The 27,869-nt window shown below is 34.1% G+C and overlaps 1 protein-coding gene across 2 annotated transcripts in view; it reads left to right on the forward strand.

The window, feature by feature from the left end:
- Positions 1–4,582: 4,582 nt before the first annotated feature.
- Positions 4,583–27,869, forward strand: part of RBM46 (RNA binding motif protein 46) — a 44,875-nt gene continuing 21,588 nt past the window's right edge. For both annotated transcript variants that reach the window (XM_037829092.1, XM_037829093.1), the window contains exons 1-3: positions 4,583–4,733; positions 5,633–6,100; positions 6,540–7,322. In XM_037829092.1, coding sequence (XP_037685020.1) covers positions 4,583–4,733; positions 5,633–6,100; positions 6,540–7,322 — 1,402 coding nt within the window. The remainder of the gene's footprint in view (positions 4,734–5,632; positions 6,101–6,539; positions 7,323–27,869) is intronic.

A 27,869-nucleotide genomic window follows, 5' to 3' on the forward strand; every position in this document is an offset into this window, starting at 1 on the left:
GAGCTTCTCATTCTCAACATTCGTGTTCCTTAGAAAGTTTGAACAATGAATGTTAGCCTAGGAAAGAAAACTGGGCTAGAGATACTTAGTTTAGGGTAATGAGGCTGGTAGTAGATAGAAACTATGAGTGTATTAGCTACTCCCATGCTTTGTTTCCTCCGAATTACTCCAGTGGATGCAATAGAACAATAGCTGGAGAAGAGCTTTAAAGACTGTAAAAAAGATATGTGTGTGTGTCTGATATGGATGTGTTTGTAGGTATAATCGTTATCACTCAGAAATTCACATATTTTAAATTAGGAAGGACATTAGAGGTCACCTAATTTAGCTATATCAATTTAAAATTTCTGAATATTCCATTTTCATTGAAGCCAATTTGGGGAGTTCCCTTTCTTTAGGGGACTTTAAAAAATTTTTTTTTTTCTCTTTACATTTTATTTGTCTGTGGAGCTCTATTTCTTCTGAGTCAGTTTAGGTGACTTCTGTGTTGCTGGGTATTTGTTCATTTCATCTAGGTTATCTAATATATGGGCAAGCAATTGTTCATACTGTCTTTTTATAATCTTTTTTCATTTCTGTGGTGTTGATAATGTTATTTTCACTTTCATTTCTGATTTTTGTTATTTGCATACTCTCTCTTTTTTCCTTTGTCCAGTCTAGCAAAAGTTTTGTCAGTTTTATTGATCTATTCAAATAACCAAATTTGTTTTTGTCGGTTCTGTGTTTTATTTATTCTATGACTCATTTATTTCCACTCTCATCTTTTTTTTTTGTTTCCTTCCTTTTCCTCATTTTGGTTTTAGTTACTCTTTTTTTTCTAGTTTTTCCAGGTACTAGGTTAAGTTTTTGATTTTAGGTCTTTCTTCTTTTATATGTAAGCACTTAAATCTATAAATTTCACTCTCATCACAGCCTTAGCTGCATACCGTATATTTTGGTATGTTGTGGTTTCATTTTCATTCATCTCAAGATAAATCCTAATTTCCACTGTGATACCTTCTTTGAACCATTGGTTGTTTAAGAATGTGTTGTTCAATTTCCATGTATTTGTGAATTATCCTGTTCTTCCTCTGTTATTAATTTTAGCTTCAATTTATTGTGGTCTGAGAAGATACAGTATTTTTAGTTTGCTAAAGCTGCTGAAATGCAGATACCATAAAATGAGTTGGCTTTTACAGTGGGAATTTATTAACTTATAAGCTTTCAGTTCTGAGGCCATGGCAATGTCAAAATCAAGGCATCAACAAGCAGTGCTTTCCCCCCAAAGACTGGTTACTGGCAATCTTGAGCTCCTCTGTCACATGGCAACATATGCTGGTCTCTTCCTTTTCTGTGTTTCATTGCTTCCAGCTTCTCATTTCCATGGCTTTCTCTCTGTGTCTGTGGCTTTCTCTCTCAGCTTCTGTGTCTTTCTCTCTCTCTTTAGGGGACTTTAAAAGTAATGTTAAGGCAGAAGGTAAAACAAAATTATTTTTTTGTCAGAAAGGGATATTTGGGATTAAATAGACCTGGGTTGAGTTCCTTCTGTGCCACTTTCTGGCACTGTGATCTTGGGCAATATAGTTTATCTCTGTAATCTCTGTAAGCCTCAGTTTCTTCATCTGTTAAGTGGGAATAACAATATTCTTACAAGTGTGGAACTCTTCTCGTAGTTGTAGAGATCAGAGATAATGCAGAAATTGCCTGGCATTTGTAATAGGCCTACTAAATAAATAAATTGAATCTATTGTAATTATTACTCTCAGCCTATTTCTGTCTGATGTCACAGTTTTGCTCTGAAACCAATTACTGTAATGATAAATTGAATAACTAAATTCTAAGCTATAGTTATTTGCATATATTTAGTGGTTTGAAAGATTTCAGTATATGCAAAAAATAGTATTTTTAAATATATGCTTTTTTATTATTCAAGGCCAAAAAAAAGAGTCCTAGAATTTTTTTAAAACACGAATTCATTAATATTCATAGAAAATCTGAGATAGGCTATGTTGTTAGCTGCATTTTGCAGATTAGGAAATTGATATCCGGAAGGGCTAAGTTATTTTCCCAAAATTATATGCCTAGAAAGTGAAAAGAAAGGATTTGAATCTGTGCAGTCTGCCTGCAGAACCACTGTGCTGTACTAAGTACTAGTGAGTCTAACTGCAGTGACAATTTCACTTACTCTGCAGTAATTATCTTTGATGATGTCCTTTCCACCCCTATCCTTATTACAGAATTCACTGTGGAAATGCTGATAGTCTTACCTAGATACGTATCTACCACACTATATCCACCCCTTCAACTTTGAGAAAATAAACCACGTTTCTGAAAAAAATGTGCTGCCTGTGTCAACAATGTGGATGCCTGAAAAATTAAGACACATGGCTTTCTTTGATTTATAAAAACTAACCTTTATTTGGTCCTTAGGCAGTTTCAACAGGCTTTTTATACACTTTGTCTCCTTTAATTCTAACAGCAACCCTGTGATAGCTTATATCATTCCTTCCATTTTACAAATGAAGAGACTAAGATGTAAAGAAACTGGATAAGTTGCCCCAGGTTGGACAGCTAGGAAGTAGCAGAGCCACGTCTAAAATTGAGGTGTTGTGGTTCAAAACTTCATACGAGTTTTTTTAATGCAATTCTGTTGAGATGTATTCATGTACCAGATAATCATCCAAAGTGTACAATCAGTGGTTCATGGTGTCGTCATATAGTTGTGCATTCATCACCACAGTCGATTTTTGAACATTTTTATTAGTCCAAGAAAAAATTAAAATAAGAATAAAAATAAAAAAGAACACCCAAAGCATCCCACATGCAGTATCCCTCCCTATTACTTATTTATTTTTTTGTCTTTATTTTCTTATTCATCTTTCTATACAGGGGATAAAGGGAGTGTCAGGTTTTCACAGTTACACAGTCACACCATAAAAGCTATATAGTTACATAATCATCTTCAAGAATCAAGGCTACTGGATTACAGTTCAACAGTTTCAGATATTTCTTTCTAGCTATTCTAATACACTAAAAAGGGATATCTATATAATGCATAAGAATAACCTCCAGAATGACCTCTCAACTCTATTTGAAATCTCTCAGCCACTGAAACTTTATTTTGTTTCATTGTCTTCTTCCCCCTTTTGGTCCAAGAAGGCTTTCTCAATCCCACGATGCCAGGGCCAGGCTTATTGCTGGGAGTCATGTTCCATGTAGTGGGGAGGACAGTGAGTTTACCTGCAGAATTGACTTAGAGAGAGCCACATCCAAGCAACCAAAGAGGTTCTCTGGGGGTGACTCTTAGGCATAATTGTAAGTAGGCTTTAGCGTCTCCATTTCAGGAATAAGTTTCATCAGGATAAGCCCCAAGATCAAGGGCTTGGCCTATTAAATTGGTAGTCCCCAGTGCTTGTGAGAACATTGGGAGTTCCCCAGGTGGGGAAGCTTAATATTTCCACATTTTTCCCCACTCCCTCAAGGGGGCTTTGCAAATACTTTTTTATTCTCTGCCCAAATTATGCTGGGATGTATCAGGGCATCATACTAACCTGTACAAACCAACAAGATCTCATTCCATATTCAAGGTTCCATGTAATTATGGTGTCAAATTTGATACTTTTTAAAATGCTGTGCTACGGTGACTTGGTTTCCATTTATTATTAGCAAAGTTCTGTTGAAAGCTAAAATAGCTTTCTTGGTGCATTCCCTATAACCCAAAAGTGGATTTTAATTTTTGTTATTTGTTCTTAGTAATACCAAATGAGAGACACATAAAATTAACCAAGAAATAGAATAAATTACAGCACTGATCTTTAGAAAGACTTACCTAAAAGATACGGTGATTAAGTCCATTTTAAAAAATTAAAAATATGTTTTTATGTGCAGGGGTCAGTGAAGATACCAGCTCCTATACCCTAGCTTTTACCTGCCTATTGATGAAAGTATCTTAACTTTCACAGTAGCTCTTGTTTCTGTTCATATGACAAATGGCTGTGATCCCTGCTCTCTCTGTTAGCTTCTTCTAGTAGATAAGAACTGGGGCTGATTCAAAACTCTGTTTTCTTTTTCCAAGTACCTGTTCAATTTCTGATAACTGGTGGGGTTCTTGAGGATTGCTTACAACATAAGCAATATTACCGTTAGTCTACATTACATTTATCTGGCATGGGTAAATAAGAAAAATCCAGTAGCTTAAACCTTGTAGTATATAGATTGGCAGTGACCATATATTCATTGGTGACAGTATACTTGTTTTCTTACTTTCTTTTTTCTTCTTTGTCTCCCTTTAACTTACTTCTGTTTTCCTGCTCTTGTCTTTGTTATCCCTTTCTTTTTTTCATTTTTGCCTCTCTTACTTGTAGCTTAGGCCTTCTAAATGTACTGCCTAGTCAATCAGTGCTGTTAAATTTCCAGCTTTCACGATAGAGAGGAGCATTGGGGGCAGAAACTGAAGGGGACAGTGAAGGATAGTCACCAAACAGGACAGTAGCCACAACTGTCCTTGTTTTCTTGCAATCCAAAAATGTGTTTCAGAGATTTCTGGTGCTCTATGTTAAAGCTATAAATACTGATTTTAAACTTTGTTTTAGGAACTGCAACCATGAATGAAGAAAATATAGATGGAACAAATGGATGCAGTAAAGTTCGAACTGGTACTCAGAATGAAGCAGCATTACTTGCTTTGATGGAAAAAACTGGTTACAACATGGTTCAAGAAAATGGGCAAAGGAAATTTGGTGGTCCTCCGCCAGGTGTGGATTCATTTATTTTCTTTTAAGTTAAATCTTTAATCATTTAGATTAGATGTGTATCTTCACAGACATCCCATACAGTAGCTCTTTCCTTTTACCTCTGTAAGACCTCAGCAGTCATTTTTATTGTTATGAGGGAAAAGACATAGATTATATGTTACACATGTCTAACCCTTAATTTTTGTCTTTGCTTCTCCTGGTTTAAGAAGCACTTGAGAGAGAAGTTAGGTTTGTGAGAATTTATATCAGGATTGGGGCAGTAGCTCTTAACATAAGGGAGTGGTCCTTTGGGAAGGTATATAAAAGCAGTGTGTAGGTGAGTGGCATTTCTCTTCTCAAACAGGTAAAAAGATGCAATGTTTTACCTTTTGTACCAATAACTAGTACATTTATTTTGCTTAAAACTCTCCGATTAACTTTCTATCACACTTGAAATAAAATCTTTGTCTCAGCTACTTTGATGGCCTCATCTCTAGCCTTTTCTCTTCCCTCAACTGCATGTTTTAGCCATACAGGTCTCAGAGCTCTAACATATAAAACACTTGTTTTTCTTCTTGAATATTCTTATGGTTCATTCCTCATATCACTCAGGTGTCAGCTTAAACCTCATGTGCTCAGAGAACCTGATCATCCTGCTGAAAATATCACCTCTTATGTAGCTTTATTTTTCTTCTTAGAAAATGAACATATAAACCTATATGTTTATTCTCTCCTTTCTCTATTGAATATAAGCTTTATGAGAGGAAGAGGCTTTATTTTGTTCACTGTTGTATCCCTAACATTTTGATGGGTGCATCTCACTAGGAGGTTTACAGCAAACATGTGGAATGAATGAATGAACAAATAGTGAATATAAATATCTTATTAGATTTTATCTATTTATTTATTTTGTCTTTCAGGTTGGGAAGGTCCACCTCCGCCTAGAGGTTGTGAAGTTTTTGTAGGAAAAATACCTCGTGATATGTATGAAGATGAGTTAGTTCCTGTATTTGAAAGAGCTGGGAAGATATATGAATTTCGACTTATGATGGAATTTAGTGGTGAAAATCGAGGTTACGCTTTTGTGATGTACACCACAAAAGAAGAAGCCCAGTTAGCCATCAGAATTCTTAATAATTATGAGATTCGACCAGGGAAGTTTATTGGTGTGTGTGTAAGCTTGGATAATTGCAGATTATTTATTGGGGCTATACCCAAGGAAAAGAAGAAAGAAGAAATTTTGGATGAAATGAAGAAAGTTACAGAAGGAGTTGTAGATGTCATTGTTTATCCTAGTGCAACCGATAAGACCAAAAATCGTGGTTTTGCATTTGTTGAATATGAATCTCACAGAGCTGCTGCCATGGCTAGGAGAAAACTAATTCCAGGTAAACTGATCCTTTAAATGTTATTTTTCCATATTTACTGTATTATCATCAAAATATATAATGCCACTTAAATAGGAATAAGGAAGCAAAATAAATTATAAAAGTTTATATAAATGAATCATAATTTGCAGATTTACTGAATTTATGCACTTTTCATGAGCTCTTAGTTGTTTTATAAAAAGCCAAAGGGCAATACCTAATTCTTCTAATAAAGATCTATATTTGGATTTCTTTTTTGTAATGTCTGTTAAAAAAATTCCACTGTAAATTCTGATTAGGTTTGCTTTAGTGAAAACTTTTTTGTGAGTAGGAAGCTAACGCTTAAGCAAATATATTGATATTTATTTGAGTTTCTGCTTTTTTTGGAAAACACTTTTACTTAAAAATTTTTAACTTCTTTGTTTTAATAATCTTCAAGTCAGTTTATTCTTTTTTACAGGGACATTCCAACTATGGGGCCACACCATTCAGGTAGATTGGGCTGACCCAGAGAAAGAGGTTGATGAGGAAACCATGCAGAGAGTTAAAGTTCTGTATGTGAGAAATTTAATGATCTCAACTACAGAGGAAACAATTAAAGCAGAATTTAATAAATTCAAACCTGGTGCAGTTGAACGAGTAAAGAAACTCAGAGATTATGCTTTTGTTCACTTTTTCAACCGAGAAGATGCAGTGGCAGCTATGTCTGTTATGAATGGAAAATGCATTGATGGAGCAAGTATTGAGGTAACACTGGCAAAACCAGTAAATAAAGAAAACACTTGGCGACAGCATCTTAATGGTCAGATTAGCCCCAATTCAGAAAACCTGATTGTATTTGCTAACAAAGAAGAGAACCACCCAAAAACTCTAGGCAAGCCACCAGCTCTTCCAGCTCGTCTCAATGGTCAGCACAGCCCAAGTCCTCCTGAAATTGAAAGATGCACTTACCCATTTTTCCCCGGAACAAAGCTTACTCCAATTAGCATGTATTCCTTAAAATCCAATCATTTCAATTCTGCAGTAATGCATTTGGATTATTACTGCAACAAAAATAATTGGGCACCACCAGAATATTATTTATATTCAACAACAAGTCAAGATGGGAAAGTACTTTTGGTATATAAAATAGTTATTCCTGCTATTGCAAATGGATCCCAGAGTTACTTCATGCCAGACAAACTCTGTACTACATTAGAAGATGCAAAGGAACTGGCAGCACAGTTTACATTGCTTCATTTGGGTAAGTAAAAAATACTTGAAATTGTGTCATAGAATATGATATCAGAAAATATTGTAGATTATAAATTCATTTATTTTGAACTCAACATTAGCAGTGAGTATTTAATATAAAATTTACCTCAACTTTATGAATTCATGATAAATTTTGTTAAAACCTGCTTCCTGTGTTATCTTCCTACATTTAGCTTCTAAAACATTACTTACCTGGGGGAAAATTTAGTTTTGATTTTGAGTTCATGATGCTGTTTCATTAATCTGTTGTTTAAATGACTAGTCATCATTTGAAATAAAAAGTTTCAGATAAGTTATAGGATTAGTTATTTAAGTCAGTTCATAAGAGTGTCCTGCATCACTGGTAAAGTCTACACATTGATCTTTTTTGCAGGGGTGGAGAGTGGGTAAATCAGGATTTCAGACAGGTAGTGTAAACACAGCCTTAGACTCACCAATCTGGAAATTAGACATTATTACTCATGAAAGACAAAAAGCATCATTAAGAGAGATTTATGACCATTCCCATCTTCAATTTCATGCTTTTCAAAAATAAGTTTTCTCAATGAAACATTTGAGACATAATTAAGAAAGGTTTTGGAACATATAAAGATACGCTAAATAAATATTTGGCATTGTGAAGGAAGAGATATAGTATCACTTGTGTTTTCCTACTTCCTGACTTTTTGCCTCTTACGTTAGCATTTTTTTGTCCTCTACCAGTTTGGCCCTTTTTAAAATGCAGACATAGATTTCATTTGGTGATTACTTTTGTGCCTTTTATCTTATTTTTTTGAAGAGTAGTGATTTCTTGAAAGTCAGCAATAAAAAGTAAAGGTCAGCCACTGAGGATTATAAATTGTTTCTTGATTATTATTGTCAACCTTTTACCTTAAAATTGGTTTATTATATGGTTGCAGAACCACATTACTGAAGCTTATATCTTATATTTATTAAGAGAAGGTAGTCAAATAGGAAAAATATCAGAAGGTAGAGGGATTTTTATACATTTGTAGAATTGCTTATCCATCATAACCACTCCCATGATATTATTAATATTTTTAGGAGATTCTTATTTGGAGATCTGGTCAGAATTTTAGGACTGATGGTAGAGTTGCCTTCAAAGAAACTTTCATTAGTGTCCTCAGTTTTTAGTTTGGACATATTTAGAACTTAACAATTATCCAATAAATTCTTGGGTATGATTTCTTTGATGCAAAAATAGAAACATTCACTTTTTTTTTTTTTTTAATCTTCATTTTATTGAGATATATTCACATACCATGCAGTCATACAAAACAAATCGTACTTTCGATTGTTTACAGTACCATTACATAGTGGTACATTCATCACCCAAATCAATCCCTGACACCTTCATTAGCACACACACAAAAATAACAAGAATAATAATTAGAGTGAAAAAGAGCAATTGAAGTAAAAAAGAACACTGGGTACCTTTGTCTGTTTGTTTCCTTCCCCTATTTTTCTACTCATCCATCCATAAACTAGACAAAGTGGAGTGTGGTCCTTATGGCTTTCCCAATCCCATTGTCACCCCTCATAAGCTACATTTTTATACAACTGTCTTCGAGATTCATGGGTTCTGGGTTGTAGTTTGATAGTTTCAGGTATCCACCACCAGCTACCCCAATTCTTTAGAACCTAAAAAGGGTTGTCTAAAGTGTGCATAAGAGTGCCCACCAGAGTGACCTCTCGGCTCCTTTTGGAATCTCTCTGCCACTGAAGCTTATTTCATTTCCTTTCACATCCCCCTTTTGGTCAAGAAGATGTTCTCCGTCCCACAATGCCAGGTCTGCATTCCTCCCCGGGAGTCATATTCCACGTTGCCAGGGAGATTCACTCCCCTGGGTGTCTGATCCCACGTAGGGGGGAGGGCAGTGATTTCACCTTTCAAATTGGCTTAGCTAGAGAGACAGGGCCACATCTGAGCAACAAAGAGGCATTCGGGAGGAGGCTCTTAGGCACAACCACAGGGAGGCCTAGCCTCTCCTTCGCAGCAACCGTCTTCCCAAGGGTAAAACCTGTGGTAGAGGGCTCAACCCATCAAACCACCAGTCCCCTATGTCTGTGGTCATGTTAGCAACCATGGAGGTGGGGTAGGCGAATACCCCTGCATTCTCCACAGGCTCCTCAAGGGGGCACTACGTCTTTTTTTTTCCTTGTTTTTCTTTTTTTTTTTTTTTTAACATTCACTTTTATTTTGATTAAGACTACTTAAGTTTAAAGATAGAATTATTTGGATAGCTATTAATTAAAAGTAGGGTTCTTAAAAGAAAAATAGATCAATTTATTCTTTTGAAGGGTGGGATGTAGGTAAGTAGTTACTGAGTAAGGTTTTCCCAGGATACTTGTATCTGATCTAACATGGTAATGCTAAACATTTTGATTTGTATCCCCACTCACTTCCCTTACAGATTTATAAACTTCTAAGATTCTTACGGCATAGTCTTCTCAGTTATGTTGTCTGTCTCTATTTGGATGTGGTTGCCCATATGATTATAACTGCTTTATTAAGATACTTTTGACATGAATTCTAGGGTCACAATTAACTAGTACTGACCTATAGTTCCCAGATCAGGTACAATATTCCCAACTGGCTTATGTTAATGAGGGATAAAATTAGCTTCAATGAACGAAATCCTTAGAGGGCTCAGGCGGTTTGCTTTAGTCTTCTGTTTCAGATATTATCAACCTTATAACAACACTTCTTAAAATTAAAAAATTTGAACGATTTGTCTTTTATGTCTTTTCTCAGTCTCCATTCACCATCGGAGAGAAGAGCTAATAAGATGTAAGCAAAATAAAAATATAAGTCAAAATATTAGACTAAATACTAAGTGTGTTTGGGTATATACACAAGGCCTGAGACCTTGTCTCCAGACAGTAACATAAAAATCCTTATTTTGATTGACCAGAAATATAAGTGAAGGTTGTTGAGTTAGAGACAAGAAATACGTTTAGGCAACTGAGGAGGAGAGATGGAATTCAGGGACAGGAGTCTAAGAAACTGATTGGAAAACAAAGGTCAGGCCTCTGAAGATTATTAAAGTGGGCGCAGGAGCTATAGACAATCAGAAAGTTATCTGTTGCCACATGGAAAATTAATAGATTGAATAGTTATAGCAATGTTCCGACTTGCTTTTGCCCTCTGTTAAATATATTGCAGTCTTCTGGTATTTCAAGGCTTGGTGGCTTTTTAGATGCAGCTTCCTTTAGGTAAAGATTGCAGGATTTCATTGGATGGATCAAGGTTGATGTAAGTTCTTAGGGGTGCAGAGGTGGTGTGTTATTTATATCCTGCTAAACATTTACATGATTTAAGGATTGGCATTTTTCTCATATCTTGAGATACTGACACTTATAGTCTCTCAAATGGAGTTCATTAAATATTAAATATTCTTTTGGCTCTATTTCCTGAAAGACCTTGGATCTGATTTTCTAGATAGTCAATTTAACTGCAAATTTAAGATCTTTGGGTGTAGTAAGTTGTTTTTTTTTTTTTTTAATTTGCTTTGATACCCTTATATTAACCCTTTCAGTTTGATGCTATTTTGTATGTTAATATCCAGTCTTACCATTTGACTGTCATATGTGATATAAACATTTACCTTTACCTTCCATTTCAGAGCTCTTTAAGAGTATAATTTTCGTATTCATATTGGTTCAGTATTATCATCTCGTTTTCTAGTTTGAAAAATAAAACAGAAAAAAAAATTTTGGCTTTATTTAATCGGATGATCATCATTGGTATTATGAGGAAAATTGGTATTGTTTTTAAAGGATAAAAGGCACCTTAAATGAGTACTGCAAACTAGAATTTACTTTTAATGAACACTTAGTGCTCTTAACCAGAAACCCAAAAATTCTTGGGGTTATATTTACTTTAAAATCAATTTTTAAAATGTTTTGTTGTCCCTCTTTAGGTCAACTTTGTTTAAGCCAGATACTCTTAATGAAATGAAAGCTGAAAGCTGGGGTTACTGCCCAAACCATACCCTCTTCATTTTTTTTTTAAAACTTATTTGAAAATTAAAGACTGTCTTCATCTCCATACTGTCATAGAATAACCTCTCTTACCTCACTGGAAACTGATCACCCACCAGCAGGATAAAAAAATTATGTCTTCAGCTGATTATGTGTAAGGACCTGTAATAAATAGGATACTCAAAGGATTTCATGTATAGAATACAGACTTGGGGGTTAGGATAGATAGGTTCAATACTAAATGTTTGATGTATGTGGACATTTTTGGCGTTCAGTATATCTTTTTAAATATATGTTTTCTATTTCATAATTTTGTATCTGCTTAGTAGTAGAGCAAGTAATCAGTGTGAGTAATCCTGATTTTCCTAAAACTTTGCCTGTGTTTTGAATCTGGGTCTTCCAATATTGCCATTGCTTTTCTCTGGAGAATTCTTTGTCATCTTGGAGTGGAATAAGCAAAATCAAGGAGATAAAGAAATCCTGGAGAACACTTACTGGAAAAGAGGGAGGTGGCCTTGGTGTGTGTTGATAATTCACCTTGTTAAATTAGCTTATTAACAAATAATTGTAGGCAAAGCATTTCTTTTCTAATTTCTATATTTGTGTAATAGTCACTTATACAGTAGGGGTTTTTCCTTACCTAAATGACCACTGGAAGCTTTAAAGCAAGGATGAGGAACCTCTGTGTCACAAACTAGATTGTGTCCTTGATTTAATTTCATCTGAATAGTGTACTGTTGTTCTGGTCATGAAAGATGAAATCTAATTGAAAACAGATCTTTTCTGAACACTTCTTATTTGCTAAGTGTGCTTTCCTAAGCAATCAGGACCTAAAGATAATGAAAACATTGTTTTTGTTCTTAAGTAGTCACAGTTTAGTGAAGAAGGCAGATACACAACCTCTATACATTGGTTATTTGGAGAGTGAGACAAAGGGCCCTCTCCCCCATCTTAGTTGTAAATCTTGAGGAAGAGTTTGTGGGCGGAGAGGAGCACATGAGCAAATTCATATTAGAAACGGGATGGTGGTGGGTTAGTGGCAAACAGTTCTCTATAGTGTTTGCTGTGGTGACCTCAGATTTCAAGAAGAATTGGAGAAACTGAACATGTGTACATTAGTTATTTCAAATTTCATTGGTTCTATTTTTTAAGACTTTGCAACCGTTTTTTAGCACGTTTGTTGTAGATGTACTTGCTTTTCCTCTGAGCAAGTAATTTTTTTCATGATGAATCCATCCTGATTTGTGTGAGCTATAGTATGTATAAATATTCATCTTTTTAATATCTTGTGTACTTTTCTTTTTCAATATTCATTTTGCAGCTGACTTGTATACTGTTTCTCATATTTGGCTTTGTGATGTCATGATTACAATCTTTCATTTTCTCTGGTAGAGTGGTAAAATGTATGTATACACTAAGCATGAAAGGCATTATGTTTGCTATCACCTTAACATTATTTAAATTAGGTTTTGATTTCTGTTTTCACTCATAACTTTGTTAAAAAGGTAGGAAATAGAAGACTTAGCCCAGAAAAGTTATGCTAATGTGAGAGGTTTTAATCTGAAAAATAATTGGTGCTTTTTTCTGTCTTTCATGATCCATCATTTCCAGATTGATGGGCAGAAATGCAAAAGTAAAAAAGTTAAAATTTAAGAAATGATTTTAGGGGACATTTAAGCTAAAAATAATATAATGGTTATGCCATATTATAAAGGAAATTTTTATTATAAATAATTAGACTAAAAATAATACTTTTAGAAAGTTATTCTTTTATTTCTAGTTTTAATTACAGATCTCTGATGATACTATTTCAAATTGATGTTTTAAAGAACAAAAATAATTTGCTGAAGTTGCTTTAAAATTTCACTTAAAAAAAGAAGTAGGCATCAGCATCCACATTTTACATTATTTTTTGTTTTTGTATAACCAAATGGGGAGATGAAAATTCCATTAACTCAACTATGTGTCTTTGACCCTTTGAGAGGGCCCAGTGCTTATGAAAATGTATTTCTATTCCTCTTGAAATTTATTTTTTTTCTGAAGTCTTTGAACCATCATTTCATATTGTTCTTAATTCTCATCTAACACCTATTTTAACAGACTATAATTATTATGGAGTTAGTACTGTGAGATAAGCAGCTTTATAGAGTAATTAAGTACTAGAGTAAAAGTACAAGAATCAGCCACCAACAAACTGTGACTTTGGAATGGCAAATGAATCATTTAATCTTTGTGGACTTCATTGCCTTCACCTCTAAAATACTTGGTTTGATCTGAGGACCCTTTTGTCTAAAGTAATTATGATTTTGTTTAAAATTTGGTCAAAAATCTTATGAAGGATCAAAAATAATACTTTAGATTTTTTTCTGCCCAAATACATATTTCAGTTCAAATAATTTAAAATTGAGCTGCTTTTGGAAGAATAAACTATCAGTTTAATATCCTTTCCTTTATAAAATTCAAAACTTGTGTCTGTCTGCTTCACAGCAGAACAACTGAATAAAAAATAAAGATTCAGGAAATCGATCAACTGTTGGGTTTGCATGATGAAAAATAATTGCTTTTGGTATTTTCTTTCCTGAATTTGCCAATTAATCATAGTCGAAAGCAAGATTCTATAAAGCGAGTTCATTATTTAAAAGTTTGGAAACTAGTTTTCTTTTTGTAGCAGACAATCTAGGAAAATAATGCTGTGTATTAAAAACATATCATATACACAGTATTTGTTCCATAGGTACATTTATTAACTAGTTAATATTATGATTATTGTTATTTCATTTACTTTGTTAACATTTTTAATCATGCTTGATCCTTTATCCTGTAATTTCTTAGTATCTTTGGTTAATGCATTTCTGAAGTACTTGTTCTAATACACTAGCTTTAACAGCAGCTACTGTTTTATTAATAAATTTAAGGTCTAATTTTGTCATTTCATTCATATTTTTAAAAAGTTTTTCAAGTTTTCCCTCTTACATCAAATGCCACAACAGATTTTGCGTTTATGTTCCATTCTTAGATGTCAGCATCAATTCATGATTTTGCAACATGGTCTCACTGAAATATATTATATGGTTTTAAAAGAGCAATTTCAGGTTATATTGATTTTCTCTACCTATGGCTTACTTATTTTTCTGGTTTTAGAATAAGAACATCTATGTGAGGATCTGCACTTAGTTTTCAGAACATTATTTTAGCTTCCTATTTTATATTCAGTAGACAATAATTGTTTAAGCTATAACAGTATACTTTAGTGAATGGAGTAGAGAATGGAGATAGCAGATGTTTTGGAATAATGGTTTCACAATGATGAATTTATTGAAGAGACCATTTGTGCTTTTAATCACTTTAAAATTACTCAGTGTCAGTTGCTTCCAGGCTTTTGGTTAAGATCAGATATAGTATCTACTTTTATTAGTTAATGTTCTAGAGCAATGCGTTCCCTATCCAAGAGTTGGCAGTACAGTACTACCAAGAATGGTGCACTTCCCTCTGGAGATTCAAAACAAAAGAAAACAAAATAAAAAACCTTCCTTTCTCCAACTAATTAGAGACTTTAAATTACCAGAGCATTAATGAGTAGTTTGATTTTCTTAATCTTTAAACTGATAGTATTTGGTTAAGGATATATTAATTACATGTGAGCTTACCCTGTGCCTCAGGGTAAGTCACATTTGAACTATAAATATGGTCTATATATGGAGTTTTATACACACAATAGTTCGTGTTTTAAGAAAATGATTTTTTTAACTATATACATTCCTGCATTGTTTTGATTCATTAAATATATTTATATCACACTGGTAATATAATTATTTATTTCTACTACAATCCTCTCTATAACTTTAGGTTAAAAAGTGTATAAAAGTACATAGGAGTGCAATTATTAGAACACTTCAATCTGTTATAATTGCATTGCCTGATAATTTGGTGAGTGTGCTCTAAATCTACTCTTCTGTTACAAGTGTTTAAATAGTATAACTTGATTTTTATACACAAATTAATTCAAGAGATTGAAATGTAAAAATTAAATTTGAATAAATAAAAAATGTAAACTGTGCGAAAAATCCAGCTTCTTTTATAGAATAGATATCTATGTTGATCTTTACTTCACTTTTTATTTTACATATTCTGTTTTTCTTTCATTGTTTTCTAGGGGTGTTATTACTAGAGATCCTTTTCTTTTTACCTTTATTTTTCTTGTAGTCCTGTTTTGTGTGTGGATTGTAAAACTGCAAGCCCTTTAACTTTTTTTCTTGTTAACTTTGTTTCAGCGATACATGTTCCCGTCTACTTGCTTACTGGCCAGATTAAGGGGTAAACATCTGTTGACTTTTTTTTTTCTTTTTTTTTAATTCATTTTATTGAGATATATTCACATACCATGCAGTCATACAAACAAAGCATACATTCAGTTGTTTACAGTACCATTATATAGTTGTGTGTTCATCACCAAAATTAATCTTTGGCATTTTCACCACCATACAGACAAGAACAATAAGAATAAAAATTAAAGTGAAAAAGAACAATTAAAGCAGAAAAGAACACTGGGTGCCCTTTTTTTTTTTTTTTCTTCCCCCATTTTTCTACTCATCCATCCATAAACTAGACAAAGGGGACTGTGGTCCACACAGCTTTCCCAATTACATTGTCACCCCTCATAAGCCATATCTATATAAAATCGTCTTCAAGATTCATGGGTCCTGGGTTGTAGTTTGATAGTTTCAGGTACCCACTGCTAGCTATTCCAATTCATTAGAACCTAAAAAGGATTGTCTATATTGTGCATAAGAGTGCCCACCAGAGTGACCTCTTGGCTCTCCTTGGAATCTCTCTGCCACTGAAGCTTATTTCATTTCCCTTCACGTCCCCCTTTTGGTCAAGAAGATGTTCTCCATCCCACAATGCTGGGTCTAGATTCCTCCCCTGGAGTCATATTCCACGTTGCCAGGGAGATTCACTCTCCTGGGTGTGACCCAATTATGATCAAATCTGTAGTTACGGAATTATGAGAATATTGGATTCTTTGGGGCACGGAATTTATAAGGTTCCCAGTGAGCCATTTTAAATCTTTGGAAGACAAGTTTAAAATTTTGTTCTATACTATAGGTTATAATTTTTACCAAGCACAATAAATAAATAAATACATTCAGACAGGTAGATGTTTATTCATTTAAATGAGACTCACCTATGTATATTATTTATGTCTATATGAGATACCACATATACCTTGGTATGAAATTAAGAGATTCCAAGTGTAGAAATAGTGATGATACCAGATTTTTGGAAAATTATTTTCTCTTGAGAGTTAGAAGGAAAGTGGAAATACTAAGCAAAAATATGATTACTCAGTTATAAAACCCTTTGCAAACATTCTTAGATTGTGAGGGAGATTATAAACATTGACGAGATAGCCAGGATTGTTTTGCCGTTTTCTTTCTTATTTTTTTTTCCCTATGTGGAGTTCGTGGACTTAAGATTTTTGAGTTGTCTCATTGAAATACATGCACGAAGTCTTTGACTCTTCAGTGCTTTTTGTTATCTCATTTGTACACTAGCATATTTTTTAAGAAACTCATTTCTCTGGATTTTATTCTCACTCTTTCTCTGATTTATTTATTTAAAATGAAGAGTTTTAATTCTTTCAATCTGATATGCTATATTGTGTTTTTTTATGACAATAAAAATTTCTAGTCAACTCCCAAATATTTATATTTAGATAAAATTTATATTTATCTTAGTATGCTCTTAAATATATAAATTCAGGGGGATATGTATATATAAATATATATATATATATATGCTCTTAAATATGTAAATTCAGGGAATTTACACAAATTCAAAAGCCCTATTATAAAACCCAATGTAGTAAAAGACGGAAAGATGTTCAGCTTCCTCTCAGCGAAATTACTTAATTGAGGAGAGGTGGCATTGTCTCATATTGATGCACTGCACTGACCTAAGTAGATATTAATCTTACCTCCATTTTTTTCTGTCCTTTTTTACTGGTAATGGATGGGTTATTCACATTCATCCGTGCCACATTCCACCAAAGATTTGAAGTGACATATCAAAAATATGTTAAATAGAAAGAATTGAGGCAATGGGAAGTTTTGAGTAGGAAAATAAAGCCAAGTAAAATCAAACTACATATTGTTTCGGGATGTTTGTATATGTGGTAAAACCGTAAGGAAAAGCAAGGGAATGATTAACACTTAAAAGTTAGGATTGTGGTTACTTTAAGGATTAGAGGGAGAAATTGGAAAGGATAGAAAAGGGATTTCTAAGGTATTTGATAATTTTCTGTTTCTAAACCTGGGTGGTGAGTACATGTTTTTTAAATTATGTAAGCTGTATATCTATATTTTATACATTCCCGTTTGAATAAAATACTTTACAATTAAATAAATAAGCTGGCAAAAAATGAAAGTCACCTGGCCAGCCAAGAGTAAGAACTTGTATTATTTTGTCAAAAACAAAATAAGAGTCATTCTAATCTAGAGACTCCCAAATTAATATAATTCTAGGCAAAATAGGAAAGTTATATAATCTCTAGACCAAATAATTTTATTTTGCTTAGACTTTTCACTTCAGAGCCCCGTGGTTTAATGGAACCTTGACAACTAGGAATGCCTGGAAATTATCATGAAATAGGATAGCGAACAACTGAGGTATTGGAACTGTTTACTCTGTAAATGAGAATATTTTAGAGTGAATATGATTGCTGTTATCAAATATTTGAAGAGATGACACATCAAAGAAAGACTTCAATTATTTATTTGTAAGCCTCTAGAAGGTAGAATTAAGTCTAATAGAAAAAAGTTTCAAGAAGGGAGATTATGATTTAAACCTTAAAACTACTAAAAATTGTCTCCCTCAGTTAAAAACAAAAAGAAGAAACTTTTTACCGTTTATTTTAATTATTATTTGTTAAATAAATATATGGCAGAAGGAAAGATTCTTTATTTAGATTATTGTAATGCAAATTTATCTTCCCTAACATTGCTTGTAGAAGTATATCCTTACCATTTTGAAGCCCTCTAGAAAATTTGCCTTTTGCAAACTGTGATTTATGGAAGTTTGTCTTTGGCATCCTTCCTCTTTGTTTATTGTTATTCACTACTTCAGGCTTTCCATTCTCATTTTCATTTTATTAACTGGTGGCTGGCTGGCTGTTACTTAATAAAATGTGTTCATTCAACAATTGAATACTGAACTTTGTATATGAAGTCCTGAGGATCACTATAGTGAATTAGAAGCAGTGGCTGCCTTCATAGAGCTTGCATTCTATTAAGGGAGACACAGTTAATTCAGTTACAGTTCTGATAAATACTCTGAAGAAGTATAGGGTTTTATGAGAATGTATATTTGGGTGACCTGACCTAATCTGGGATGAGAGGATAAGGAAATGAAATAACAGCATTTTAGAAAGAATTGTAACAAAGGACATTTGGTACTTTAAATTTAGTAAAGCATATTAGCAGCATGAAATAAAAGTGTGGCATTCAGAGCTGCATTTCTTGGGTTCAAATCCAGTTTCATTACTTTCTAGATACCTGATCTTGGGAAAGGTATTAATCTCCCTATGCTTCAGTTTTCTCATCTGTAAAATAGAAATGATAATAGTATTTATCTCATAGGGTAATTATGTTTATTAAATGAGTTAAAATGTAAAAGGCCCAGAATATGTCTTTTGTATACTAAGCACTATTTTAGGGTTAGAGAATAATTTTAATTCAGAAAACAAATCCCAGACACCAGGGTTTCCAATCAAGTAATAATAAAAATTGGTAATAATAAAGATTCTCTGGGCATTTATTATATGTTAGGTTCTGTGCTAAATGCCTTCATACAGTGCATTATCCTCATAATTCTTATAGGTAGGTATTACTGTAATGTCTCCTTTTAAGAAGTGTATTTACCTGTGAAGAAACTGAGGCTTCTGCAGGCTTATATTATTTGTCCAAGACACCACAGTAAGCTAAGAGTTGGAAGCCTGTACTCTTACTGCTTCTCTTTGTAACTTCTCATGATTCCAGTGAAAATCTGACCTTTGTTTAATGTTTAACATTTGGTAACTGTGGACTTCCAGAATATTACTGGCAAGTTATTCTAACAATTAAAATATAACAAAGTGGGTTTTTTTTCCTGTGCCTTATTTCCTTTTCAGAGACAATTTAGGATTTAAAAGCAGTTCATCAGATCACTTCAGGGTATTGTGGACCTGAGACATCTGGCTGAATCCTAAATGAACCATTCGAAGTTAGAAAAATCTTGTGAACATATCTTGTTTATAAGGTAGCTTTGGGATTTTTAAATGTACTCTAGGTTAAGCATTGCAGGTGATATTCCCCCCCCCACCCCATCCAGTTCCTTGACAGAATTTCAAACAGGCAAAGTCTGTTTATATATATTTCCTGGCTTGCAGTTGTCTGGTACTCTCATTTTGCTCTCTTATGCACAAAACATCTCAATGCATAGTTTAGCAATGTAGTTTATCACTTTCAACATGTCTTTCTATGCTTTTTCACTGTTTCCTTGCTCAGGAACCTACAATGGCTTGCTATTGTAGTATAACCAAGTCCCCCAACTCATTCTCTTGTTTAGACTGCTCTATTTTTGGCCTTACCTTACCCCACCATGGACACTTACGTCTTGCTTTGATCATCTGAACATGCCATGCTCCTTGGTACTTCTTGGCCTTTCCTAGTACTTTGCTTTCATCAGAATAGTCTTCCACTTACTTTGTATATATCCTTATCTGCTTAACTCTTGCATTAAGGTTTTCTTGGGCACAGTAACTCAAAATGACTTTTTCTATATAATATTATTCAGTAATGTATACTATTACTCAGTACTTTTCATAGTACTCTTCAGTTACCGTTAACATATTTTTTGATCCATCAAGATTATAAAGCCAAGGGATTTTGTACATGTCTGTTTTGTTAGGTCCTGCACTACATAGGTCAGTACTGTGTCCTTCTTACATACTCAGCATGTAGTGTTTTTCATATAATTGAAAGTATTCTACATGCTGTTAAGTTAAAAGATAAAGATTCCTGAGAAAGATAAATTTTGACTGTGCTTTGAGCAGAATGAGAAAGGACCTAAAGAGGAAATAATTGAAAAAGAAATATCTGAGATGTAGAGTTGGCAGGTACAGACATAGGAACAATTCAAGTATGAATGACGGTTAATTGGATGATATAATATTTCACCGAAGTCGGAATTATCAGTATACAATTTTGAAAAAACTGATGAGATGGGTGTTTCAAATAGTGAAAATGCTTGAAGTACAGACTGAGACATATAGATTATTGTAATATATGTAATTTAATTTGGATCATGGTAGAATAAGAGGTTAAGGTTGTATTTGTTTTTAAATCATCTGATATAACCTTTATGTTTTTATCTATAGCAATAAAATATAGAATATAATTGATCATATTATTTTTCAATTTTATAATTTTATTGGCCATTATGTTACTTTAAAACTTTTACATAGTTATATTTAGTACAATCTGTAACATTTGGTTAAGGTCTCACAAATAGGAAATAATTGGCAATAGCTCATTATATGTTATTTCTAAACTTAGTTTATGTTAGCTTTGCATTTCCTCATTCTTCTACACAGGTATAGACTGAGAAGATGGTGTTCTTTCAGCTTAGTTTTCTAGAGGCAGGAGAAAAACGTGAAAATTCAGGATGCTAATATAGTAGTAGGCTTATCTGGAATACACTGGAATCCAGTACATGCATTTATTTTTTGTCTTCAAAAGAAGAAATAACAGTATGACATCTATTTGAGGGTCTGTAAAACAGTTTTTCCTAGAAATGTTTTACATATTTCATATTACTTATTTTTAAATTTATATGGAATTCTTCATACTGAAGACTAGTAGAATCGTCTTCAGATATACAGAGTATGCTCATAGAATTAGTTTTAAGGGATTTTGAAAACTTTTCCTCATACATTTATAAAACAGATCAAACATCTAGAATCTTATATTTTAATGAAATTAATGAAAATTAGAATCCTAGCAGTGGAATTTTTACCTAGTGTAGCTTCATTTTGGCTCCTATTCTTAAAATAATTACAGGAAACTTAAAATAACACATCTAAGGATTCCAGTTTCTTGGAAAGTAGGTAAAGTTCCCATCTCTGATCTTTTACATTTATCATATTCTTATTTTCAACTCTCCTACTTGTCTTTTTTCCCCTTAGTCTCTTTCTTGTATCTTAATTACTGAACAATCCTTTTTGAAGTAATTTCTCAGAATATATTTATTAACAATTGGTGCTTTTCTTAGAGAATGGTGCCAGTAAACAGCGAATTAAATTGGACTAAAACACTAGTAGAAATCTTCTGTTTGACATGAAATTGAGATTCTGCTGATAGCTTTTGCTTTGAGGATATCACCACCTCCTCGGTATGTTAACAAAATTTACTTGTCATGCATTGATAATTTAAATTCCAGCATATTTTCCTGTTGTGTATCTTGATTTCATTAAAATTAAAAAACTAATTCTCAAATTTCACTTGGTAGGTAGTGCAGGCATTATGGAAAGCAGACTTATTCCATATTGAATAATAATTCCACTTAGCATCTCTAATGAAAATCACTATTAGAGTTTTTTTAATTAATCTCAATCATTTAATTTTAATTTTATTTTCACTGTTTATGGAATTTTTATTAAAGCAAGAATTTTATAATCCAGATTGCATTTTCTTGCTTAATTATCAATTCTGTTGTCTAAAACAGAAGTGAAATTCTATGCCCATGTTATTTTTGGTAGCAATTTTATTGTATCGTTGATTTTATTTTTTGTCATAATTATAAATTATCGCTTTTTCAACTGTATGAAAAAAAAAGTTAAAAAGAAAACAAACATACAATAAAAGAACATTTCAAAGAGACCATAGCAAGGGAGTAAGAAAAAGACAACTAACCTAAGATAACTGCTTAACTTCCAACATGTTCCTACTTTACCCCAAGAAAGTTACATAATATAGCAACATTTCAGTGAACTTGTTCCTACTACATCCATCAGAAATTAACAGACCATAGTCATTTCTCGGCATCCCCAGAACATTAAATAGCTTATCTGTTCTTCTTGGATTATTGTTCCCCCTTCCTTAATTGCTAGTTCCCCTACATTCTACATTATAAACCATTTGTTTTACATTTTTCAAAGTTCACATTAGTGGTAGCATATAATATTTCTCTTTTTGTGCCTGGCTTATTTCGCTCAGCATTATGTCTTCAAGGTTCATCCATGTTGTCATATGTTTCACCAGATCGTTCCTTCTTACTGCCGCGTAGTATTCCATCGTGTGTATATACCACATTTTATTTATCCACTCATCTGTTGAAGGACATTTGGGTTGTTTCCATCTCTTGGCAATTGTGAATAATGCTGCTATGAACATTGGCGTGCAGACATCTGTTCGTGTCACTGCTTTCCGATCTTCCGGGTATATACCGAGAAGTGCAATCGCTGGATCGAATGGTAGCTCTATATCTAGTTTTCTAAGGAACTGCCAGACTGACTTCCAGAGTGGCTGAACCATTATACAGTCCCACCAACAATGAATAAGAGTTCCAATTTCTCCACATCCCCTCCAGCATTTGTAGTTTCCTGTTTGTTTAATGGCAGCCATTCTAACCGGTGTTAGATGGTATCTCATTGTGGTCTTAATTTGCATCTCTCTAATAGCTAGTGAAGCTGAACATTTTTTCATGTGTTTCTTGGCCATTTGTATTTCCTCTTCAGAGAACTGTCTTTTCATATCTTTTGCCCATTTTATAATTGGGCTGTCTGTACTATTGTCATTGAGTTGTAGGATTTCTTTGTATATGCAAGATATCAGTCTTTTGTCAGATACATGGTTTCCAAAAATTTTTTCCCATTGAGTTGGCTGCCTCTTTACCTTTTTGAGAAATTCCTTTGAGGTGCAGAAACTTCTAAGCTTGAGGAGTTCCCATTTATCTATTTTCTCTTTTGTTGCTTGTGCTTTGGGTGTAAAGTCTAGGAAGTGGCCTCCTAATACAAGGTCTTGAAGATGTTTTCCTACATTATCTTCTAGGAGTTTTATGGTACTTTCTTTTATATTGAGATCTTTGGTCCATTTTGAGTTAATTTTTGTGTAGGGGGTGAGGTAGGGGTCCTCTTTCATTCTTTTGGATATGGATATCCAACTCTCCCAGCCCCATTTGTTGAAAAGACCATTATGGCTCAGTTCGGTGACTTTGGGGGCCTTATCAAAGATCAGTCGGCCATAGATCTGAGGGTCTATCTCTGAATTCTCAATTCGATTCCATTGATCTATATGTCTATCTTTGTGCCAGTACCATGCTGTCTTGGCAACTGTGGCTTTATAATAAGCTTCAAAGTCAGGGAGTGTAAGTCCTCCCACTTCGTTTTTCTTTTTTAGAGTGTCTTTAGCAATTCGAGGCATCTTCCCTTTCCAAATAAATTTGATAACTAGCTTTTCCAAGTCTGCAAAGTAGGTTGTTGGAATTTTGATTGGGATTGCATTGAATCTGTAGATGAGTTTGGGTAGAATTGACATCTTAATGACATTTAGCCTTCCTATCCATGAACATGGAATATTTTTCCATCTTTTAAGGTCCCCTTCTATTTCTTTTAGTAGAGTTATGTAGTTTTCTTTGTATAGGTCTTTTACATCTTTGGTTAAGTTGATTCCTAGGTACTTGATTTTTTTAGTTGCTATTGAAAATGGTATCTTTTTCTTGAGTGTCTCTTCAGTTTGTTCATTTCTAGCATATAGAAACATTACTGACTTATGTGCATTAATCTTGTATCCCGCTACTTTGCTAAATTTGTTTATTAGCTCTAGTAGGTGTATCGTTGATTTCTCAGGGTTTTCTAGATATAAGATCATATCATCTGCAAACAATGACAGTTTTACTTCTTCTTTTCCAATTTGGATGCCTTTTATTTCTTTGTCTTGCCGGATTGCCCTGGCTAGCACTTCCAGCACAATGTTGAATAACAGTGGTGACAGCGGGCATCCTTGTCTTGTTCCTGATCTTAGAGGGAAGGCTTTCAGTCTCTCACCATTGAGTACTATGCTGGCTGTGGGTTTTTCATATATGCTCTTTATCATGTTGAGGAAGTTTCCTTCAATTCCTACCTTTTGAAGTGTTTTTATCAAAAAGGGATGTTGGATTTTGTCAAATGCTTTTTCAGCATCTATTGAGATGATCAATTGATTTTTCCCTTTCGAGTTTTTAATGTGTTGTAATACATTGATTGTTTTTCTTATGTTGAACCATCCTTGCATGCCTGGAATGAACCCCACTTGGTCATGGTGTATGATTTTTTTAATGTGTCTTTGGATTCGATTTGCAAGTATTTTGTTGAGGATTTTTGCATCTATATTCATTAGGGAGATTGGCCGGTAGTTTTCCTTTTTTGTAGCATCTTTGCCTGGTTTTGGTATTAGATTGATGTTAGCTTCATAAAATGAGTTAGGTAGTGTTCCATTTTTTTCAATGTTTTGAAAGAGTTTGAGTAAGATTGGTGTCAGTTCTTTCTGGAAAGTTTGGTAGAATTCCCCTGTGAAGCCATCTGGCCCTGGGCATTTATTTGTGGGAAGATTTTTGATGACTGATTGGATCTCTTTGCTTGTGATGGGTTGGTTGAGGTCTTCTATTTCTTCTCTGGTCAGTCTAGGTTGTTCATATGTTTCCAGGAAATTGTCCATTTCTTCTACATCATCCAGTTTGTTGCCATACAGTTGTTCATAATATCCTCTTATAATTTTTTTAATTTCTTCAGGATCTGCAGTTATGTCACCTTTTTCATTCATTATTTTGTTTATATGGGTCTTCTCTCTTTTTGATTTTGTCAGTCTAGCTAGGGGCTTGTCAATCTTGTTGATCTTCTCAAAGAACCAACTTTTGGTGATATTTATCCTTTCTATTGTTTTTTTGTTCTCTATGTCATTTATTTCTGCTTTAATCCTTGTTATTTCTTTTCTTGTACTTGGTTTAGGATTGGTTTGCTGTTCATTTTCTAGCTTCTTCAGTTGATCCATTAGTTCTTTGATTTTGGCTCTTTCTTCCTTTTTAATATATGCGTTTAGTGCTATAAATTTCCCCCTTAGCACTGCTTTTGCTGCATCCCATAGGTTTTGGTATGTTGTGTTCTCATTTTCATTCGTCTCTATATATTTAGCAATTTCTCTTGCTATTTCTTCTTTAACCCACTGATTGTTTAGGAGTGTGTTGTTTAACCTCCAGGTATTTGTGAATTTTCTAAGTCTCTGATGGTTATTGACTTCTAATTGTATTCCATTGTGGTCAGAGAATGTGCTTTGAATAATTTCAATCTTTTTAAATTTATTGAGGCTTGTTTTATGTCCCAGCATATGATCTATTCTGGAGAAAGTTCCGTGAGCACTAGAAAAGTATGTGTATCCTGGTGATTTGGGATGTAATGTCCTGTAGATGTCTGTTAAATCTAATTCATTTATCAGATTGTTTAGGTTTTCAATTTCCTTATTGGTCTTCTGTCTGGTTGATCTATCTATAGGAGAGAGTGATGTGTTGAAGTCTCCCACAATTATTGTGGAAACATCGATTGCTTCCTTTAGTTTTGCCAATGTTTCTCTCATGTATTTTGTGGCACCTTGATTGGGTGCATAGACATTTACGATTGTTATTTCTTCTTGCTGAATTGCCCCTTTTATTAGTATGTAGTGGCCTTCTTTGTCTCTCAAAACATCCCTGCATTTGAAGTCTATTTTATCTGAGATTAATATTGCTACACCTGCTTTCTTTTGGCTGTAGCTTGCATGAAATATTTTTTTCCATCCTTTCACTTTCAGTTTCTTTGTGTCCCTGTGTCTAAGATGAGTCTCTTGTATGCAACATATTGATGGTTCATTTTTTTTGATCCATTCTGCGAATCTATATCTTTTAATTGGGGAGTTTAATCCATTTACATTCAACGTTAAAACCGTGAAGGCATTTCTTGAATCGGCCATCTTATCCTTTGGATTATGTTTGCCATATTTTTCCCTCTCTCTATTAATATCCTTTATTGTACCCATACCGAATCTCTTTAGTACTGAACCTTTCTCCAAGTCTCTCTGTCCTGTCTTTGTTTCTCTGTCTGTAGGGCTCCCTTTAGTATCTCCAGTAGGGCAGGTCTCTTGTTAGCAAATTCTCTCAGCATTTCTTTGTCTGTGAAAAATTTAAGCTCTCCCTCAAATTTGAAGGAGAGCTTTGCTGGATAAAGTATTCTTGGCTGGAAATTCCTCTCACTCAGAATTTTAAATATATCGTGCCACTGCCTTCTCGCCTCCATGGTGGCTGCTGAGTAGTCACTACTTAGTCTTATGCTGTTTCCTTTGTATGTGGTGAATTGCTTTTCTCTTGCTGCTTTCAGAACTTGCTCCTTCTCTTCTATGTTTGACAGTGTGATCAGTATATGTCTCGGAGTGGGTTTTTTTGGATTTATTCTATTTGGAGTTCGCTGAGCATTTATGATTTGTGTATTTATGTTGTTTAGAAGATTTGGGAAGTTTTCCCCAACAATTTCTTTGAATACTCTTCCTAGACCTTTACCCTTTTCTTCCCCTTCTGGGACACCAATGAGTCTTATATTTGGACGTTTCATATTATCTATCATATCCCTGAGGTCCATTTCGAGTTTTTCAATTTTTTTCCCCATTCTTTCTTTTATGCTTTCATTTTCCATTCTGTCATCTTCCAGGTCACTGATTCGTTGTTCAACTTCCTCTAGTCTTGTACTATGAGTGTCCAGAATCTTTTTAATTTGGTCAACAGTTTCTTTAATTTCCATAAGATCATCCATTTTTTTATTTAGTCTTGCAATGTCTTCTTTATGCTCTTCTAGGGTCTTCTTGATTTCCTTCATATCCCGTACTATGGTCTCATTGTTCATCTTTAGTTCTTTGAGTAGCTGCTCTAGGTGTGTCTCTTCTGGTCTTTTGATTTGGGTGCTTGGGCTTGGGTTATCCATATCGTCTGGTTTTTTCATATGCTTTATAATTTTCTGTTGTTTTTGGCCTCGTGGCATTTGCTGACCTTGATAGGGTTCTTTTAGGGTTTGTAGACCAGTTGAAGTCCTTATCTCTAATTTATCAGATCTACAGCTTCGTGGAGTACACTTTCTCTAACTAACCAGCAGGTGGCGTCCACGAGCCACATGTTCTCCACAAGCCAGATCTCCCCTGCTTAGCCTTTTTGGTGAGTGGGGGAGTGAGTCTTGTGGGGCCCAATTGGTGTCCCAAGCTTGCGTGTGTAGTTGGTGTTGCCTGCCCTGTATGTGGGGCGTGTTTCTGGGCAGTCGGGGAGGGGGGGTGGCCCTAACAATCAAATCTCCCTGATGATCCTAGAGTTTTAAAGCTACTGCAATAGTCTAATCCTTCAGTTCAGTCCTGCCACAGTTTGTCTCTGCCACTGACCCACAAGTCTTTGGTATTGGCGTATGGCTCCTGAGACTTGCAAGTGGGCCCCTCTTCCAGGCTGTGCACCCCGGGTCCTCTGTTGAGGGATG

The sequence above is a fragment of the Choloepus didactylus genome, chromosome 3 (genome assembly GCF_015220235.1).
Source record: "Choloepus didactylus isolate mChoDid1 chromosome 3, mChoDid1.pri, whole genome shotgun sequence".
Lineage (NCBI taxonomy): Eukaryota > Metazoa > Chordata > Mammalia > Pilosa > Megalonychidae > Choloepus > Choloepus didactylus.